General features: G+C 37.6%; 1 protein-coding gene across 1 annotated transcript in view; it reads right to left on the reverse strand.

The window, feature by feature from the left end:
- The window catches only part of PREX2 (phosphatidylinositol-3,4,5-trisphosphate-dependent Rac exchange factor 2), a gene marked incomplete at its 3' end in the record, with an annotated part of 77,153 nt that overhangs the window by 21,053 nt on the left and 34,369 nt on the right, over window positions 1-21,731 (reverse strand). Inside the window, exons 18-26 of the mRNA XM_008949457.1 lie at window positions 20,538-20,686; window positions 18,038-18,123; window positions 16,478-16,614; window positions 12,574-12,691; window positions 11,508-11,692; window positions 9,884-10,045; window positions 5,879-6,101; window positions 5,332-5,539; window positions 705-884 (exon numbers count right to left, since the gene is read on the reverse strand). Coding sequence (XP_008947705.1) covers window positions 705-884; window positions 5,332-5,539; window positions 5,879-6,101; window positions 9,884-10,045; window positions 11,508-11,692; window positions 12,574-12,691; window positions 16,478-16,614; window positions 18,038-18,123; window positions 20,538-20,686 — 1,448 coding nt within the window. The remainder of the gene's footprint in view (window positions 1-704; window positions 885-5,331; window positions 5,540-5,878; window positions 6,102-9,883; window positions 10,046-11,507; window positions 11,693-12,573; window positions 12,692-16,477; window positions 16,615-18,037; window positions 18,124-20,537; window positions 20,687-21,731) is intronic.

Consider the following 21,731-nt stretch of genomic DNA (forward strand, 5'->3'; position numbering starts at 1 on the left):
CTCACACACATGCAGAAACCCCTAAACATGTTTCAGCTGGAACAGCACTTTTGTGTGTTCACCATGGTTAGAAAAACATGGACTGAACCGTACACATTATCTCTACATTTATATACGTATGTTTTTGTTTCTGCTCTGACAGGGTTCATATCCACCAAGCTGCAGTAATCAAATATTAGTTTAGCAAAGAGATCTCAGTGACACAGGGTTCTGTACAAAAAACAACGACTCTACTGAGATTCTACCTTCTGAGCATAATAATGAACCACGATAATGAACAATGAACCTTTATTTTACTGGCAGATGAAATTTTAATTTGTATTTTATATTTGGGATTGAACCAACTCCCTCTAAGCAGCAGAAGATAAATCTTTGCAAGAACTCTGCTTGCTATAGTTACTTCCTTCTTTCAAAAATTCTTTGTATTCTCATTCACACTAAATGTAATGCATTAGGAATTCTAGAGATGAGATAATGCTACACTATTTTGAGTGGGTAAAGGTGAAGAATATATGTTGAGAATTTTTTTTTTTTTTTTTTTTTGATCAGCAGGAGTGGTGGCTCTTGCAGCCTGCTTTCCAAGGCAGATATTTGAGTTTTTGTTGAGGAACATAACAGCAATTGTTTCTGGACTTTCTTTTTATAAGACAAGTAAAAAGTAAAACTTTTCAGTTGACAAATACAAATATTATTAGTAAAGTTACCTGTAAGAATCCCTGTTACTGGTGGTATCATGACCAGAATCATCTTGTTCATCCCCTGTCACGCTGAAACAGACTCTCTTCCCATTCCTCTCCCCTTTTTCATTATCACTGTCTGCTGGTATTAAAGGCTCAGGCATTTTACGCTCTGATTTTGGAGAATATGTTATTGAAGAAAGGAGGCTGTGAGACAACAACAAAAATGAGATATATTCATGGTTTTCCCAAGTGAGCTAACAACAGGATAACATTTCTTGTCAACATCCTCCATCTATTATTCTATGTGAAGGAAACATCTTAATTCAGCCCATATCTATTTGAAAAAAGAGAAACAAGTGACACATTCTGCTGTTAAAAAGTGTTAACAGTGAAACCCATTAGCATTACTAAATAGCCTTGTATGAAGACAATGATTTCAGCTGGGGAAGAAATACAGCACATTCTTGAACACTTGGGGTCAAACGATGTCAACATAACTATTTTTAAACACGAACCACATACTTCTCCACACAAACCAAGAAATTAAGCCAAAGAAGTTATTTTTTCTGTGAAAAGCATGTATTTTCTCAATTACCACTGTACCAGACATGCCAGCCTGCATCAGAAGCTATTTAACTAAAGTGTTTTAAGAATCTTTCTTAACATATCTGAGTATTTCTTGACATTCAAAGTGTCTAAGCCACCAGCACTAGTAAAAATGATTAATCTAAAAGCTTCTGTGACAAGCACAAAAGTCACATCAAGCCAAGAAGAAACAGTACAGACTGTTACACTTAGAACATTCACAAATACTGCAAGCAAAAGATTCATATTCTTTGGTGATTAACTCTTATTGAGATGTTCTAATTTACTTTCAAGATCAGAACAGCTACAATGGGCAATTGTCTTTTCATTCCTATTTCTCAAACATTTAGAATGATGTTTTCAAACTAATATTTGGATTTGAAGGATAGCATTTTTCTTGCAAAAACTACCTTCTAATGACATGAAATCAGAAGACACTGAATTAAGCTTTTTCTCCTATGAAGTACTTCAACACAGTAACAAGTTGGTTTTTTTTTTTTTTTGTAGGAGCTACGAGAATGGTCAGCCAGTGAACTTTCTACCAAATACATGGCAGGATTCTAGAGTAGGTCAGATCTTTTTATTACACATAATTCTTACTGTCGAAGGGAAACTATGGGAGATACATTTATTTCATGAACAAAAATCCTGCCCTAATTGTAATTAAAAGGTAGCATTCAGAATTACTTCCTTTACTTTTATTTCTCACCACATATATTAGCATTGTGACATTAGTCCAGGGAGGGAATTCCAATTTTAAGTGATTTAGAGCTCCATCTTGATTTTGTGCAGCTTTGCCACTTGAAGTAAATCACTATTAATCCCAACAAAGTTACTAAGTTACTAAGTCAATACTAAGTTATCAATTTCTCTACTCTTTTGACAAAGATATTCTAGCAGAAAACAACCTGATCCTAAGCAGTTCTTGAAAGTTGAAGTTTCCAGACTCAGAGCAGTGAGGTTTTCCATACAGAACACAGACAATATGTTTAACACCACATCCAACTGCAACATTTTTAAGTATACACAAATAATTCACTGGCTCTCAGAAATGGACAGAGTTTTAAGAAATAAACTAAGCAAACATATACTTTGGAAACACAATAGATTATAATGTTGTCTGTTGACCTTATAGCAATGAATACATACCTCAGATGGTATAACAAGCTTGGTCTCATTAAAATCATAATCCAACAGATGTTAAAATAGGGTTTGACATTAACTTTAGGGGAACAAGGATGACAAGTAAAGCTTTTTAGCAAATCTTTTCATCATTTCTGCATACCTTTCTCTGGCTAATGCTAACAAGAGAGAGACAGATAGACATTTCCTACCTATAGGAAAAAGTACTGACCTGAACTGTAACTAAAACACAAAAGGCATAATTTTTACTGAACTCTAAACCCTCCCACCCACTAGACACACATCTTTTGGGCTACATGTCTTAGCACTTCATACCAGTATGAAATCACAAGTCAGTTCTACCCTGTCACTTAAGCCACTCATCAGCAGGATTGCACAAGGAGAGGAAGAAAGGTTGGGCCTGTATTTCACAGAATGTGCAGTTTCGATCTACCTGCTAGAGAGTACACATGTTCTTGAACATGCCCTAAAACATTATGAAAACGTGGGCCTTAGAAAGTCAGTTCTTCATACTTGTAAGAATAATTTTATGTACACAAAAATACAAAAAGGATTCAAAAAAGGATTAGACAAATTCATGGCAGATCATTCTAGCAGTGTTCTGAAAACAAGAAGTCCATTCCAAGAAGACCTTGTAGCGCTGCCTGCTGGAAGATGAGATCAGAACAGGAATTAATCTGTACTACAACATTTTCTTGTTTCCATTATCATCCACTTTTAGCAAAACAAACGGGCTTTTTCCATTCTGCTAACTTCTCATGGATTTTGTTGTTGCAAGAAAGTAATCAAGAGTAAGAAACAAGAATAATTAATTGCAATTTCAGCTCCTGAAAATATCTTCCCCCAAATAATTATTTATCAATATAGACTATTATATCCTCTTCTTTTATGTGACTGTTTAGTTACTGCTGCCAAGATCTCAGTAAGACACTTATTAGGGCAGCTAGAGCTCTTCCTAAGGGAGCTTTTCACTGTTTCTCAGCCAGCAGGCTCTTTTTCTAAGGAACATTTCTTTGCTGAACTACCATGAATATAAGCTGGAGCTTAGGATAACAGCATTCTGGAGCTGTTAGCTCCTGAGGTCACCAAACTGCTCTTAGAAAACAAATCTGAGAGAGTCTAAGATACGCAAACCCAAACCTGGATACAAAAAAAAACCCCACACAATAATTATGTTAAATAGACTTTTTAAAGTGTTTTGTGGTTTGGGTTGTGTTTTGTTTTGTTTGGTTTTGTTTGTTTGTTTGTTTTGTTTGTTTGGGTTTTTTTTTCCTTCTTCTTAAACAGAGCACATGCAGATTATACTCTGTGGGGAACTGGCCGTTCTTCTCTTTCCCCCACATGAGACTAAACAAAATGCCTTTTAAGCCAGCAAAGCAAACGGAGTGCCTTTTGTTGACTTTAACCAAGAACAAGCTGAGACAAACTCAGATAGCTGATGAAACTCAGAGAACAAATTGGAAAATTCTCTCTTATAAGTGGATCCTACTTAAAGCCACTTAATGATAGCAATGATAAGCCACTTTTCCAAACTGAAGATCATGAAAGATCAGCTTTTAAACTCTAAAAATGATGTTATTTATATTTTCCAAAGAAATAATTTCCGACATTTGCATTACATGTCGGATCTTTCAAAACTGAAAGACCTATCATCCTTCTTGATAGAATCATAGAATCCTTTAGGTTGGAAGAGACCTTTAAGATCATAAAGTCCAACCACTGAGCCATTAGGGCTCTAAAGTCCTCTGCTAAAACAGAACCAGAATCTGTCAGGGTTGGAAGGGACCACAAGGATCACCCAGTTCCAACCCCTCTGCCATGAGCAGGGACACCTCCCACTAGATCAGGCTGCCCAGAGCCTCATCCAGCCTGGCCTTAAAGACCCCCAGGGATGGGGCCTCAACCACCTCCCTGGGCAACCCATTCCAGGGTCTCACCACTCTCATGGTGAAGAACTTCTTCCTCACATCCAGCCTGAATCTGCCCACTTCCAGCTTTGCCCCATTCCCCCTGGTCCTGTCGTTACTCGATAGCCTAAAAAGTCCCTCCCCAGCTTTCTTGTAGGCCCCCCAAGATACTGGAAGGTCACAATAAGGTCACCTTGGAGAGTTCTCTTCTCTAGACTGAACAGCCCCAACTCTCTCAGTCTGTCCTCGTAGGAGAGCTGCTCCAGCCCTCGGATCATTCTCGTGGCCCTTCTCTGGACACGCTCCAGCAGGTCCACGTCCCTTTTGTAATGGGGGCTCCAGAACTGGATGCAGTACTCCAGGTGGGGTCTCACCAGAGCAGAGTAGAGGGGGAGAATCACCTCCCTTGACCTGCTGGCCACACTTCTCTTGATGCAGCCCAGGATCTGGCAGTCAACCCTCTTACCTCACAGATGGAAAAGTAAGAGTTTTAAAATCCTAGTCCTGAATTAGGAGAAACTAAACTCTGGATCTCCCACATTCAAGCCAAATGTGCTGCTAACTCAAGAGTGGCTCTCCCTAGATCCACAGTTTTTCATTAGGGCCATTTTGGTTTTGAAAAACAAATTAACAGTCTTTATGAAAAACGTTTTACCTATAAATTCACCTTTGGGACTATTCAGCAATACCTCAAGAGTTCAATAAAACTAATTTGATACCTCTGCCCTTTCTTTCCACTCCTAGTGAACTTTTAGACATGTAGGTCTCACTTCTCTCACCTCAAAATAATTAACATTTCCTCATGCTAGAGAAAAGCTACAAACTGAAGTGTGAAAAAATCAGGAACAATGGGAAAAAGAACAAGCTATAATCTTACCTACACTTAAATTCTTTGCCTCATCTGAATTCAATCTGAAGTCAACATGGATCCCACACTACACAAAAGGGCTACTCACATTTACCAGGACCTTCGATGCAAAAATTAAAGGCAAGTACAGATGGTAACATTTACTTACTCGTCTATTTGACAGACACATGTTTCCATCTCTTTCAGTGCAGTTTGTAATTTGAACAGCAGCTTTTGATAGACATCTTGTGTTTCTAAATCATCTTCTTTTAAAAGGTATCTCAGACCATGGCCCTCTTGCTGGCCAAGAGACTGTCCTGAAGGAGCAGCCATAGTGGTAATAGTATGTTGGACATAAATCATGGGATTTAGTTTACCTGGGAATAATCCAAAGAGGTTACATAATTATCTTTTTGTTTAACAAACATTTTTTAAGTTAGTAAGATATACAACAGATGCTGAAATATCAATCTGCCTAAAACTTCATGTATTTATTTAATTTTGCATTTTATTTTGCCTATAAGATTCAAGATATTTAAGAAGAAAGATACCGTGAAACTATGACTTGTTTTTATTATACTTTAAAATAAAACAAACTATCAAAAATAAGGCATTTCATAAAGTCTCATCCTTCATTTTGATATTCAGTACATGAGCCTTTTCAGATTCTGCATCAGAAGCACTGAAAGTGCTTCTTTCAGGTTCACCCAACTTACCTTGATCTTTGTTTTTAGTTTCCTTCTCATGGGAAGAATGTTTTCTGCTGTCTAACTGTACACCAAATGCACTACCAAGGGAAGCTGAGGTTTTAGGGTAAGACACCTCCATCACATTGATATGGCAATTCGTTGGACAGAAATCACTGCTGTGAAGTGGTGAAATCTTTGACTTAGCTTGTTTGAATGTAGGCCAAGCTCTGTTTTTTAATACTCTTGAAAACTAGAAGTGAGAAAGAAAATGAAATTTAGATTAACAGCTTTTGATGTGTCAGCGTTTGTCTCACAAAACTTGTGTACCTGACAAGAAAACAAAAACTTAAAACATTTCAAGTATCTCTGACTTCATAATTTCCATCTTTCTCTACAATGGAAACTAAAAATAGTTTTCATTTTATGTTTTTGAGGGGTTGATTTTGAAGTAAACTATATTTACAAATGTAAATAGTTTTTTAACCAGGAGGTAGCATTTGTTTTCCTTGCAACATAATAAAACATTGTCTTCCTGGGGAGGATATCTGGAAATACTCTATGATGCATTTTTTTGGACATGACATTTATAAACAATTGCTGACATACATGTTTTCACGTCCATGTCTTGCAAAAATTTCTGAAATTTTTTCCTGAAGATATAACAAAGACAGCATTGCAAGCTATGAATCATGACTTTCACATTCAGGAAGAATGAAGTCCTCCCTAACAGTGTCCTGGGCTGCATTCAGAGAGGTGTTGCCAGCAGGTAGACGGAGCTGATCCTGCCCCTCTACTCAGCACTGGCAAGGCCACCACCTGGAGAACCACTGGCGTCCCTTCCAACCTCAACCATTCTGTGAGTTTGAGTGATTCTGTGAAGCTGATAAAGATTAGAGCATAAAAAATGCAAACACCATAGTTATCATAGAATGTCTGGGCTGGAAGGGACCTCCAAAGGTCATTTAGTCCAACCCCCCCACCATAAGCAGGGACATCTGTAACTAGATCAAGCTACTCAGAGCCTCATCTAGCCTGATCTTGATGTCTCCAGGGATGGGGCCTCCACCACCTGTCTGGGCAACTTACTCCAGTTGTTTAACACCCTCATATTGAAGAACTTTTTCCTAACATCTAATCTATCCTTTTCTACCCTTTTCTAGCTTAAGGACATTACTCCTTGTCCTGCCACTACAACCCTTGTGAATAGTCCCTCCCCTGCTTTCTTGTAGGCCCCTCTCAGGTATTGGAAGGTTGCTATAAGGTCACCCTGGAGCCTCCTCTTCTCCAGGCTGAACAACTCCAACTCTCTCAGCCTGTCCTCATAGGAGAGCTGCTCCAGCCCTCTGATCATTTTTGTAGTTTACAGACCTCATGCTTCTCTCCCCCATATATCAGCCTAACAATGATGAACATAGGCTTTTTCGTGCTTCCCTGTCCCCCACCCCCCATTTTATGGTCTAATTTTAATATAGTGCTTAGCCACATCTCCTTCACTAAAACACCTGAAATTTTGTGCACAACTGAACGAACTTAGAGTTATTTAGGTTTAAGATGAGATTATGTCAACCTAAAATGACTAAGATAAAGCTGTACTAAATTTGGACACTTAGAAAATACACCTACTTCAGCATCATTAAAGTAATGAGGTAAGAATTTCCCACCAGAAAAGAGATTTGTCAGTCACAGGTAGGATTTCTATCAAGATGTGTCCTTTCTAGTGCAGTTTGTTGTTAAGGGAGAATTTTTTTCTGGAAAAGATTTAATCAGTTCCAAGTCCCTAATGTTTTATCACAGTGTCTCTGCAGTCAAACTGTTGCACAGATCTACCTCAGCTATAGAGCATAACACATACATAAGAATATTCTCAAAGCTAAATTGCAAAGTTCCCTCCCTAACAAACATCAGTACAAACCAAATCAGTCAGCTTTTGACTAACACTTTCACTGAACAAAGATATGGCATTTTTGAGTAATAACAGTTTTGCATGCTGGGATTTAAATTTCTGTGTATTTTGGTGTCATATTACTTCAGACTGATGAACTTTGACTGATTAATTACACTTAAATCTTCATATCAAAACAAGATCTGGAAACTTACAAGAAATCCAATTATGGAAGTGTTTGAAGGCTGAAGAATGTACAAATAATTAAGAAGGGCACTAAGAACATTTAGTGATGAAAACATTCCTGCAAGCAGTACATATTTCACATCTCAAGCTCCCACACATCCTGCTCCAGAGAGACCAAATGCCTGTCTATGATTTAATCATGTCATAAGTCAGGCCCAGAATTCTTTTATGTGTTGAGAAACATCTGGGACTCATGGCACTGAGCTTGAGGTCCATTATGAGCAAAATGTTCCGATAACAGTAGGAACTGCAGAAATCTATGGGGTTTCTATTTATAGAATCCAAACCTTACCAGTGAAATCAGGAGCCCAGCCAGGCTCAGGCACTCTGAAAGGCTCCTGTAACTATGGTTACCTTTACCTTGCCAAGAAAACAACATGTCTATCCTGAAATTCATTGCATTACTGTCATTAAAAGCTCTAAATGTGAAACTACTGATTTTTGAACAGATGAGCTTGAAAGTGCCATTTGTATCAGCAATATCTTCTTCTAGACAGTACATGCACTATGGCAACTTCCCTGAGGCTGTTCACTTGATACCCAGCATAACACAAGAAAGTTTATTTTATTGTCTTGGCTTCCTGTAAGGAGACCATACACCAAGCACAGATTTTTCAGCTACAGGAAAGGTATAAACCACCTACACACTACTTGAGCTCTAAATCCACTATTAACAACATTAAAACTAATGCATTTGTTTTTTAAAAAAGACTTTTTGATTGTTTAAATCAATTTGAAAACACAGAAGTTTGTACTACAAACAACAGAGATATTGTGTGTTTGGTAATGAAGTATCAGAATCCATTTAATGGCTCCACCTGTGACTCAGTTCCTCAATTTATTCTATATCTTGCCAGAGAATACCCTGAAAAGTCCTTGGAAAACCCCTTTTTTTGCCTTTATCCTACTGAACCTACAGGTTCTTCTTACAGTTTGCCCTTCTTTTCCGTTGAAAAACAAGAAAATTTGACTTGTTCTTTTCTCTGCAACTTTTACAAGTGTGTGAAGCTTCTACATTGAATCTCATTTTCCTTTTTTTTTTCCTTTTCCTTTTTTTTTGCATATTAAGTCTCGGAACAGACCAGTTTGCACATGTCGCAAGTCAGATCATCAGCTAAGACAACACAAGGCAGAGCTGGTTCTATGTCATTCTGAGTCTACTTCAAACTAGTTCCAAACTCCCAAGAGCTAGGTTGTACAGGAAAGAAACCAAAAGCCAGGATAAGAAAATAAGTTTGCAGGTTGATTCATTTACACCCTGCTTAGGTAAATAACTGTAGAGAAATACACTGACAGCAACTAGAAGTCACACTCTGGGTTATTTATTCATTCACATCTCATTAATGTAGATCTCATGCGTACGGAATTCAGCACCTTTTTTCTGTGCTATGATGTTCTACTAACTCAAGTTGATCAAACAATTTATAGAGCTATTATAATTAATAATCATGCTAGAAAAAGTCATAGCAATTTGAAGGGCACAAAAGATGACTAAAAGGTTAACAATTTAGTATTTAAAATAGAGATGCATTCAAATTAAAAAATAATTCTGCTATTATTGCTTCATTTGTGGTTAACATCTGCAAGTTCATTAGAGTATTGACTTAAGGAATTTACAAGAATGCTGGGCCTTTTGTGGGAAATATGCAGTTGATTGTATCCACAAGTGAACACAGAAAGGATGTGATCTACCCAGTGTCTCAAAAAGGGATAATAAAGAGCATGGTTTGAAAACAATTGATGCAATTACTCAGTTTAAACATTCATGACACAAAACAGCTAAACTTTCAGCCATATTTTTGTCATTGCAATAGCCCTTTTGAAGAGTTGTTCCAACTGTATCATATTCCCCTGTTTTTCCCTTAAAAACAAATATCCCCAACCTCAGGACATGCCAGTTATACCTTTTTATAACTAGAGATTCTTCGGTAGATATGCTCAATTTTCTCGCTGCAAATGACATTGAATTTACTTTGAAGCTCAGTGGGGATAACTTCTTTTAAGGAATTGAGGCTGCTGCAGTTCTGCACAAAATGTTCATCACTTTTTGCCAGTGCTTCAAGAATCTATGATAAAAATAATAGCAGTACGTTATAACTTGACTACAATAACCCCTTACTTATGATCCCTTATAATTAAAGATGAAAAGCTTGATAATCAGTTGCCTTTTAAAATCAGAGGCAATGCTACATAACAATTAGTGAAACTTGGGATGCGGAGAGGTAACTTTAAGTCTATCGCCTGCATAATTTATAACTATAATAAGTACTTTTATTTGTCTTCTCATTACATTATCTGATAATGGATTTACTACTAATTTCCTACTAATGTAACCAATATGGCTCCTATGAAATACATTATCTGCTGTATTTACTTGAACAGCGGATATTATGCAAAGCTGATGAAACAATTCATTACTTGTAGTATCACTTATACCACCAGGCCAAAATTTTGCTAACGTAGAGAAAAAGCATAAAAGAAAACTGAGCAGAATGATGCATATATAAAGAGGAACTAGAGAACAGAATAAGCTGGACTGCCCAGCGAAGACTGAAATCTTGCTATGATGGAAATAGCACCAGTAAGTGGTGGTGATAGAAAACTGAAAAAAAAGACATGTTGAAGAGGTGAGGGGTTCAGGCATTGAAATTCACTGTGTTATGAAACTTGGGAGATGTCTATTGCTGGTTTGGTCCAACTCCGAGGATGTGGCTTAGTCATTTCAATGAAAGAACAATATTTCAGTTTACACTTCTTATAGAAAGATCAACAAAAACTGAAATTTGCAGGTATCAAAACACTCCCGAAAAGTTTTGGCTTTCATGTTATTCAGTGTACTTTGTTAGCATGCATGTGTCTGTGAGAAGATAAAAATAGACTTAAAAAAAGAGCTGTATTACTTCATTACTTGTCAATCTGACCCAGACAATATCAGATATAAATTAAAAAAAAAACCCAAACCCAAAAACCACAACAGATCCCATTCATAGCAATCAGAGGTTTTACCATTTGAAAATATTAACAAAATAAAAACTCTGAAGTTGTACTTGGTTTTTGTCTTCCTCTATGATTGTGTGCCTGTGTATGCACAGCTTTACTTTTAGACATGAGAAGAGAGATATTGTGCTACTCCTTTTACCAAAGGAAGTTTTAGACGCAATTCTGTTGGGATGAAATAACTTTTGGAAACCACAGCCTATTTTCAAGAAGTTTTGACATTTCAGTGAGTCTCTGACTTCTTTCAAGTTTTATTACATAAACAAGAAAAAAGGGAGAGGGGCAGGAGAAACAAAAGTCCTTAAAGTTCCTTAACATTATTTCAGTTTAGAGGCTCAATCTATAACCACACCAGAACTTAATTTGCTTCCTGAGAACACAATCATGCTGAAAAATATCAGAAGGATAAAGGTGACTAATTAAAGGCATTAAGTGAAAAACATAGAATCCCAAGAATAACCAAAAGACAGCTGTTGCTCTGCTGGTATTAAGCATAGTAAGAATTAATATATACAAAAAATTGCTTCATACCTTTGCAGTCAGGCTGAAAAATCCCTTTGGTTCAATCATCTTTTCTAACACATGGCACTTTATTCCAGCTGTGCTGTCATACTCATAAACCACCCCGTACTCCAGATGGACATTGTCAACAGCCAGACTCACGTGGTCTTTCTTCCCGTCAATTATCGCCATTGTGTTGAATTTGTCAATTACCTCTAGAATAAAGAAAATAACACAAAACATTTGAGAAGGGCTGGCCATTAAACAAACTGAGAAGGACACAGGTAAGCATTCCATAAAGAGGTATGCTCTGGTCTTTCCACTTCAAAATTTCATCAGAAGCGTTCCAGCTATCAGCTGAATGGTTTAAAAATAAGAACACCCATATGTTTATGGGTGCTAAAATAGCAGATTGCTAAAGGGGCACAAAAAGACAAGCCACAGTAGTCTCTCTTTACAAACAATTATTGAAGGGGACTAAATCAATTTCGTTTAGAAACAAGAGACATTAAAAAAAGCAACCAAAAAAAATTGAGAGCACCTAAATAAACAAGAAGAAAGCAACCATGGAAAGTGTCAACATTCAGAAATGAAACCACAATCTCAGCATTTACCCAGAGAACACAAAAACAGTTCATGTGTTAACTGTCTCTAACTACCACAATGCATATGAATGCAGCCTTATCTAAATGTTAATTGCCTGAAAAGAATCCAAAGGATAGTGGATTTGTTATTTCTCATGCAGTATTGACTAATGCATCTCATTTAGCCTTAAATGATTACTAGTAGTGAAAACACAGTTGGGTAATTCCTAGGATTATGCATCCTATTAACATTGAACAGAAATGAAAAATTGAACAGATTTTCCCTAAAGTGTTCACAGCAGCTTTTTCTCAAAATAGGAAATAGAATAATTTTCAGAGAACAGCATGCTAAATTTACATCTTCAGAATACATATAAAAGTAAAACCTTAGGTAAAATGCACCTTACACACCACTTGCAACTTCCTCTCTTAAAACAAAACCACTGCCTGTTTTTCCTTGCTACCACACCAACATTCTGAGCAACAACAAAATCAAAACAAGCATCACATACCTTCCACTTTGCAGTCAAAGGCATCTCCTCCATCATCTCCAGAGGGCTTGGTGCTTGTTTTCTGAAGATCTTCTTGTGCACTTTCAATGCTATTGTAAACCCACTGTATAGCATCTTGCTAAAAAAAACAAGAAAAATGACAGCTAGGAAAAGCTTCCCAAGTGCAGTGGATAGCAACTTATTTCAGTGCTCTCAAATACTAAACTGTTACTTTAATTTCCTGATTATTATTAGCTTTATTGCCTTCTGAGCTCCAAGTTAGATATTATTTTGAAAATTATATAGAATTTTGGCTTTGTCCAAAACCCTCTAAAGCGTTTTGTCAGCTTCTCAGTTTTTTTACTGCAATGAGACAGTGTGAAATCTGTGACAGCATGACATTTAGTTCCATGCCTCTGCCAAAAATAATTTAAGACATTTCAAATCAAACTGCAGATTGAAAAATATATTTGAGACAAGAAGTTGTGAAAAAAATAAAGGGAACTGATTTTTGCCTTGCTTAATCTGCTGTGCATCCACAAATCTGCTAGCAAATACTATGGAATATCAACCAAAGATAGAGTATATCCAGTTAATCTCTCACTCATCTGTCACTGGCGCAAAGCACGTATGCTACAGCCTTCATGACTTCTAGTTGCCTTTATTACAGTATTCTTACAGTATTCTTTTACTACATGTTCTTTATTGCCCCTCACCAGTTAACAAAACCCCCAGAAAGGACAATCACAGGCCCAAAAAGTCCAGCATCTTATGTGACTGAGTGAGATATCAGCACAGGAATGGTGACTTGGTCACACCACCTCTGAAGAAGCCAACTGTACTCTCTACACCTTGTTTCCCCCTCACTCAGCCACATGCCCATCCCATCCTTGCAGAAGGTCCTATCAAATGTGGCCTCTCCAGACTACTCTTCCCCTTACACCTCAAGAAGGAGCTTGACAGTCAGTTAATTGCTCCAACAGCTACACCAGAATGAATGACATGATTATGATGGATTCATAGACATCAAAAAGAGGTTTGTGGAAGAACTCCAATAAAAGCAAGGATAGCAAGAGTTTAAACTCAATGGTACTATTTTTACACAAAGTGCCAAGTAATTCTGATCATGTTTTGCTCATACACAACATGCAGCTCCTATCTTTATCCCATTAATCATAGATAACAAGATTTTTGTATAATTAAGGCACTACTTCCCTGTAGGTATCCTAGCTTGATCTGTGCCTTACTTTTGTCTAAATGGCACTGTAAGGAAGCTTAACTTTCAAAGCTCACTTTTGACTGCTAGACGACATCTGTGTACAAGCTGTCCCAACAGAAACCGTTCTGAAACCCATGTGTCTTTGTAGGTACACCTGAAAATTTACTGCTTATTTATGCAGTACTACAGGTTTGTTTGGCAGCATTAAGACTGCCCTGACAATCTCCAATAGGAGACTTACAGAATCCTAAAATGGCAGAGGCTGAAAGGAACCTCTGGGGATCACCTCGTTCAACCCCCCTGCTCCAGCAGGGTCACCCAGAGCAGGGTGCCCAGGATTACATCCAGGTGGGTTTGGAATCTTGCCAGAGAAGGTGACTCCACAACCTCTCTGGGCAGCCTGCTCCAGGCTCTGCCACCCTCACAGAAAAGAATTTTTCCCTCTTGTTCAGGTGGAACCTCCTGGGTTCCAGTTTGTGACCCTTGCCCCTTGTCCTGTTGCTGGGCACCACTGACAAGAATCTGGCCCGAGCCTCTTGCATCCCCTGATGGGACCTTTAGCTCTTGATTAGCATTGATCAGATCTCCTCTGAGACTTCCCTTCCTCAGCTAAACAGCTCCAGGTCTCAACCTTTCCTTGGCACAGAGTTGCTCCAAGTCCCTCAGCATCTTCATATCCCCAAATTAAGGGGATTTACATTATGCCAAAGGGTTACTTCATCATATGGCATAATGGAAGTACCACCTACTTAAATAGGAAGCCAGTCTTTCAAAAGGTAGCACAGGATGTAACACAATCATAGAATCATAGAATGTCTGGGCAGGAAGGGACCTCCAAAAGTCATCTAGTCCAACCCCCTTGCCATAAGCAGGGACATCTCCAACTGGATCAAGCTTCTCAGAGCCTCATGATTTGGAAAAACATTCTCCAAAGGCATTAGAGGCACAAACTAAGTTTGTAGTTAAATCTGTCACATCATGATTAGCATCTCTGCAACGAAATTGTAGTTTCAAGAAGCAAAATCTCCTTTAAATTTTCTTTATCCAGACAAGACAGAAAGAATACAAACATTGTCCAATGGAAGTTACACAGTCATTCACACTGCAAGAACCTGAAACTTCACACTCCAGGCAAGTGGGAAGAATCTTCACATTAAGAATGTGAACATTAGAATACAGAAAAAGGTCTCCTTCCAATTACACAACTGCCAACCACAGGAGAGACTGCAATATTTGTTTTAATTAAATGATAGGCTAATGCCCTACTATTACAGAACAAGAGAAATCCATAGGCATCTTCCAAATAATTAAAACAACCAAATTTCTGAAGAGGAAATGAAATTTTAGCTGTTTCGACACCAGTGGAAATACTGCTATTTATTTCAGTCTAGATAGTTCTCCAGCAGCCTTTATATCACTACAACCTCATTGACGTTTTTGTCATTAGTCTGAGGGATTTTAATTATTTGTGACTTGCTGAATTATGATCAGCTACTTTTTAAGACTGAAATAAATACTCTGTATAGTAAAAACAGTTTTGTCATCCAATGTATTATACAAGTGGAATAAAAAGCCATAGTAATTTTGCATATCAAGACATTCGTGCCAGCCAGCATTAATGAATCCTCCTTGGATGTCACTAATCTTTATAGGAACTCTACAGTTATACACAGAGAGAATAAACCTGCTATAAAGAATTTAATTTATCTTTTATTCTAGCTTGTTTTACTACTAGTGCACAAAGTACCCTCTCTTTACTAGTGAGCATCTTCTTTAAGGAATGAGTGACCTTGGCCTTGATATGCTGTGAACAACTTCTGTTCTGTAGTTGAGTTTAAACAAACAGCTAGACAAACATTTTCATAAAGACTGTATTTACACAACACAATTCTAACTGTTATCTGTAATTCTTATCTCATATCTATGCAGTAGGTATGGGAGAAGCATTTTGCTCTCCATTTTAATCAGATTTTTTTTCTCAATTAACATGCACTGGAAGAGTTTGTGAAGTTAATTAGTGATATTGGCTCACAGTTTATGAAAAAAAATTGACAGAAAAATTACATTACAGAATCCAGATGGTTTTGGTTTTCTTTCTTAAAACAAATGTGTCTTGGAAGCCTGAGATACTCCCCTGAAGTAATGTGGAAAAGATTACAAAAATTGCATGTTTATATTAAAAAAAAGGGAAATTTTGAGTCCTTGAATGTATGTGTATTCCCAAGACTGGAATGCAACAGGAACACAGAGACTGCTTTAGATGGAATATGTGCACTCTGCTCTTTATATGGTTAAGTATTACAGAATTCTGGAAGATCAGCTTTTTGCACTGCATTCTCCTGCTGCTGAACAGGCAGCAAGCTGTGTAAACCCCTTTCCATCATGATGGGAATGTACCTCAATGCTTTCTGCATGGAACCACAGAAACACTTGAAATAATCCTTTAAAAATACCACATTAAAAGATAGCTATAAGCTTAGATTTATTTCAATGCAGAAATTAAGTAGACCCTGAAAATCAGCAACATATTGAGCAATCTTCAGCTTTTGCAATTCAACTGGCTTCCCTGTACTGTTACTCACCACTCCATTCCCCCCACCCCATTCAAATACAACAGATATGTGGACAGAGATACATATCACACTATTTACTTTGACCAAAAGAAAATTTAGAATAAAATCTGCAAGGGAACCAAGTAAGACATACCTGCATTGGCCGCCGGTACTTCCTGCATGCCGTGACATGAGCGATGACACTGGCATGAGTCTCTTTACTGACATTAATTCCATTCACTTTGATGATGCATTGTCCAGGGTGGAGACCTGCTGCAGCTGCCACTGTTCCTATCCACAAAAAAAAAAATCCACATCTTTAAATAGACTTCTTTTCCTTAAAGCTTAGACTCCAAAAGCCTCATTTTTCAATTGGAATCTGCTCTTGACAATTCTTACATAGTTCCCCTGATCACAGGTGTTTCTGCAGTCAGCTGGATTCCAAGAAAATGGGGTTCCCCAGCAGCAGATTTCATAAAAAGAGACCAGACTATTTTCTAAAGGCTGCTTTATAAAAAAAAATGTTGATTAGTTAAATGAAAATATGGAAAATTTGTCTTAAAGAAAATTATTTCAAAAGAATAAAAAGACTCTAGCTTGAAACGTACTAATTATAGCTTAGACCACTTTATTCTGAATTCTTTTATATTCCCCAAGTTTATAAGCTTCTTGACTACTTCAGGTATCTCTAACTAGGCCTCATTAAATATCTTTCAGAAAAAAAAAAAACACATTATCTCAAAAAAAAAACAGGTCCCAATTCAGCAAAATATTTAAGCATATGTTTAACATCTTTCAGGTTTAGTAAAGCACACAAGCAAGCTCCTACATACTGTTGAGGCTAATTGGAATAAAGTATGTGCTTAATGAACAAAGATAGGCAGTAGAATTGAGATCCAGGTGCAGAAATAATGATCACATCAACTCAGCCTGCAGTTTATTAGACTTACTCTTGAAAATCTAATTTCTGGCACCACAGCCTGTAAAAAAAAATAGTCATTGAGCTCTGTTCAAATCTGGCTGCTCTGCACATCAGTTCACTTTATATTCCTCAATTACAAAGGAAGGAGGAGGGAAAAAAAAAGGACACAACTGGCCCAGAATAGCAGAAAATACAGCGTTAGTTGGCTCTAACATTAACAACATGCAACAGAAATAAAGAATGCTTTGAATTCTTTTATCACCAGTGCACCAGTGAAGAACAAGTTAGGGACAGTAAGCATTTGACAACCACATCACAAAATGGATAAAGCAGGATTTAAAGGAAAAATCTGCATCTCTAAGAGAGACTAGGTTACCAGCACTCTTGATTTGTGAAAAGTGTGGTTTCTATAGTGTTTTCAGAACACTGCACACCCACATGGCCTCCTAACAGATTAATGCTCATGAAGTGAGTGGTTCCCAACACCCATTCACTGAAAAAGGTGATTTTGCATCCATCAGCTATTCCTTAGTCTGTAAAGAATACAGAGCTTTAACGTAACCTTCCGACATTAACATAAATTTTTAAAAAGCCAGAAAATCCATCCAAAGCTTACAAAGTATAAGAACACAAAAAAATCTTACTTGGTGTTACTTAATATTGTTTGTTACTTTGAGGGGGGAAAAAAATAAATCTAAGTTCAATCACCAAACCTAACTTTGATGTATCTCAGCCACATCATTTAGATACTAAATGTGTATTTACCAAGATCATTGACAGCTCACAGCTTACCTCTCCCAACAGCATGAACAACTGATGGGCCAAAGCCCCGGATTTGGAAGCCAAGTCCATCTGCAGAGTCAGGAATCTTCACTGTCCTAATAAAAGCAAAGATTCTACATGAATGCAGTGGAAGGCAGCATTTTGTAATTCCAGATAAAAGTGGACAGCAATAAATAGGTTACAAGGGTGTCAGACTCCACACTTTATTCAATTCAGTTTCAGGTTCAGCACCGTTCATATTCTAGATACTCTGCACCACTGACATCAGAAACAAGAGCAAGCTGAGACACCAAAACCAGAGGAAGGCAATACTATTTAATGGGGAAATTCAATATACCAATTAGGACCAAAGCACCATCATAGCTTTTAATCTCTCCCAAAGGGACTGTGATTTGGGCAAGGTGCCATAGCACAGCATTACCACAAGCCTGGGAGGGCAAGCAGCACCTCAACCAAGATGACGGAGTCTACAGATCACAGACCACGACAGAGGAGTGCAGAAGACTGCAGAGACTAGATCTGTACTACAATTTGTTAACAAACTTGGTGAATTTTATTGAAACAGCTTTTTGTTGTAGTTTTTTCTGAGCAGCTCTGCAAAGTACTGAGTCCTGTAAAGCAAGAATTACCTACTGCTGATCATGTAACTTGTAAGCAAGTTGTGCTATGCTCCTGCTTGGTCCAAGCATAACAGTTATGACAAACATAACCAGCAAAAACACAGTTCTGAGAAGCAAAATTCACATCTACTCCTTAAAATTAAGCCCTAATCTTGCCCCAAGTAAGCTAGCATAGCCACATGATATCAGCTCAGGGTCCAGAAAAAGCAGCACAGCTGCTTTAGCCCTTATCAGAGCTCGTTAGGTCACACAGAACGGCACACCGATTTAACTTGAAGCCTTCACTTCCCGAGCCAGCTCTGTGATTATTTAAGAGATCTTTGCCCCAAGCTCCACTTGCCAGTACAAAAGCAGACAAATTCAAACTGATGCTGAAAAGTAATTTTAAAATACATTTGGACTGCAATAAACTTGATGTACAGGTCATTTTGAAAAATATCACTGCATCATTTTTTGTACTTTCATTTTTTCCCAGGATACATGTTTGGCATTTGGAGACGATTATCAGCAGAGGTGGAATCCAAAACCCATTGAACTCTATAATTTAAAAAAATAATATTTAAAATTTAATTGAGACATACATTTTCATTTGACATTTTCATAAGTACTTAATTTAGTACATGTATAATATTAACTAAGGTCTACACTATCTATATGGTTTAATTGTGAACATGCTAATGAGCTATGAAAGCCCATCACTGGCAGTTTAGGCTGAGAATTTAGGAGAGAACCATCTCTTCTACCAACACAGTTGTGCTAGAAACAGATCCTAACAAAAAGCAGGCAGCACTGAGAAACATTTTCCAACTCCTCTGAATTCCTCATTCACTAGATGACCACTGCCAACCTTGAAACTCAGTCAACACTTTCACTGCCAAGTTGTGTCAGAAATTAAACCAAGATCTACACTGAAGAAAGGCCCAGATATGACTTTTCTGCTTGCTACAGCACTATCAGCTACCACTTTGGGGGGATTTTGGTGATGGTGGTGGTGTTGTTTGTTTGGGGGTTTTCTTGCACTATCAGTTCAGATTATAATCTTTACGCTGTTATTTCTTTCTTTGCTCTTTTCTCCTTTCTGGGTGCCATAGTATTTCTCAAGACACCTTTGGTTATTGACAGGAGAAACAAGCCTCCATTCTACCACTGAATCAGAGCCATTTCCAAGGCACTCTGTGTCCTATCTGGTAGCAGAAGATGGTTCCTCATTAGCCTGCAAAATTTGATCAAAATTACTCCTGACCAACTTTCTCTCCTCTTTCTTTGGTATGTATAAACTAGTAACAACTGCATTAACTTTATTAACAGACCTATGCTCATTGACATACTTACTGAACTCAGCCATTAGGCCTCACAATTTGTGTTTCTTTTACCTTACAAAAAATTGCATTCCAGTAGGAATGGACCAGACTGTGTACAGAAAAGCATCTATTCCATAAAGCCGGGGAGCTGTTTACTTGCTCCTGCTGTTTACACAACCAGTACACGCACTGACGGGGCTCATGATATCACAGGGTTCAGCTTCTGCCAGACTAGCAAGTAATCCCCAGACAGAGGAACTTGCTTAATAAACACATTGAGAGATAAGGGATCAAAACTGTCCACATGGTCAAGGAAACTTCATTGATGTTTGTGGTTCCTCCATGTGTTTAAAGTAGTAGAGCAAACGATCTCAAGTGGCAGAGCTAATGATGTAAAGCACTTGTGTTTCACTTTTGCTGACAAACATAATAAAGCAAAATCAAAGCAGTTTAAACCACTTCACAAAGTCAGATTAGATACAGCATTTAAAATAACTTTACAGTAGCTCTGTTTGAAGTTCCACTGGTCTTTTAAAATTCACTTTGATTGGAGTTTGTCAAGATTCTCCCAAAGGAATGGTAACTTACTCCCGTGGCTTGGTGCTCACGAGGACCCGAAGGGGCTTTCTGCTTTTTAAACATGTTTTGAGGAAACAATCCACTTCACTGAAGGGGCGCAGAAAAACCAGGTCACCGTTAATGGCAAAGATTTTCTTCCCAACTTCCAAGCCTGCCATCTAGGAAACAAGAATAGTCACGTGTACATTTGCATTTTATAACCATTAACATTATGTTTGCTTCTGCTGGCATGCAATCCCACAAGGAATACTGACATGAACATTTCCTTCACATTCTTTATACCTCCTTCACGTGTCACGCACAAAGACTTACACCACAAAACACTTCTAGAACTGATTAAACTGGTGAGAAGGGTGCAGTAAACACTCCTTCTGAAGAGACCCAAATACAAGACTTGGTCTTAACCAAGATTTTATGACAGCATTACAATATCAACTAATATTTATAGTAATTAACACAACAGCTTTCATTAAGCTTGGTTGGTTTTTTTTGTGACATTACCCAATTTGTCCACCATCACCTTCCAAAGGAACTAAAGCTTCTTTTCGTAAGACATGACTAATACTTTAGTATGTGAATATAAAGTTCCAAACCAAAACAATCTCCTTAAACGTTCAATTGCCTTTGAGCCAAAAGTAAGCCAAGATAGAGACAGTTTTAAACCCTGGTCTAACAAGAAAGGAACCATAAGCAAAGGGATGGCAAGAGGACAGAACGGGGCTGAGGGCACAGGCTAAGCCTTAGTGAGATCATGAATGCTAGAAATCACACTAGATATAGCTCTGCAGCTGTTTAATATTATTGATTTGCTGCATCGATTTTTATTTTAAAATTCTATTCCACCATGAGATCTAGAAAGGCTTTAAATCTAGGTCTAAATTTTTTCTCTCATGGAAGAGACTAATTTTTTTATCTTTACATGTACAGAGATGCCTGTGGAGTTCAGTAGAGTATGAAGTTACCCAAAGAGCATCTAATGCAACACTAGCAAATAGAAAGGCTGTAATTTTTTTCATTTAGATTCTCAAATTCTAGACTTTATTCAAAGCCTAATGCATCCTTTATTATGAAATGTAACGAGTGCAATTCACAGACTACTCTTATGCTTATTCAAAAATGTATATTCCACTCATGATTAATGTAATCACTGGAATATTATAAAATGTATAACAATAAAATAACATTTTAATCACTACTCAATAA

Source organism: Merops nubicus, unplaced genomic scaffold (assembly GCF_000691845.1).
Source record: "Merops nubicus isolate BGI_N331 unplaced genomic scaffold, ASM69184v1 scaffold1971, whole genome shotgun sequence".
In the NCBI taxonomy this organism is placed as follows: Eukaryota; Metazoa; Chordata; class Aves; order Coraciiformes; family Meropidae; genus Merops; species Merops nubicus.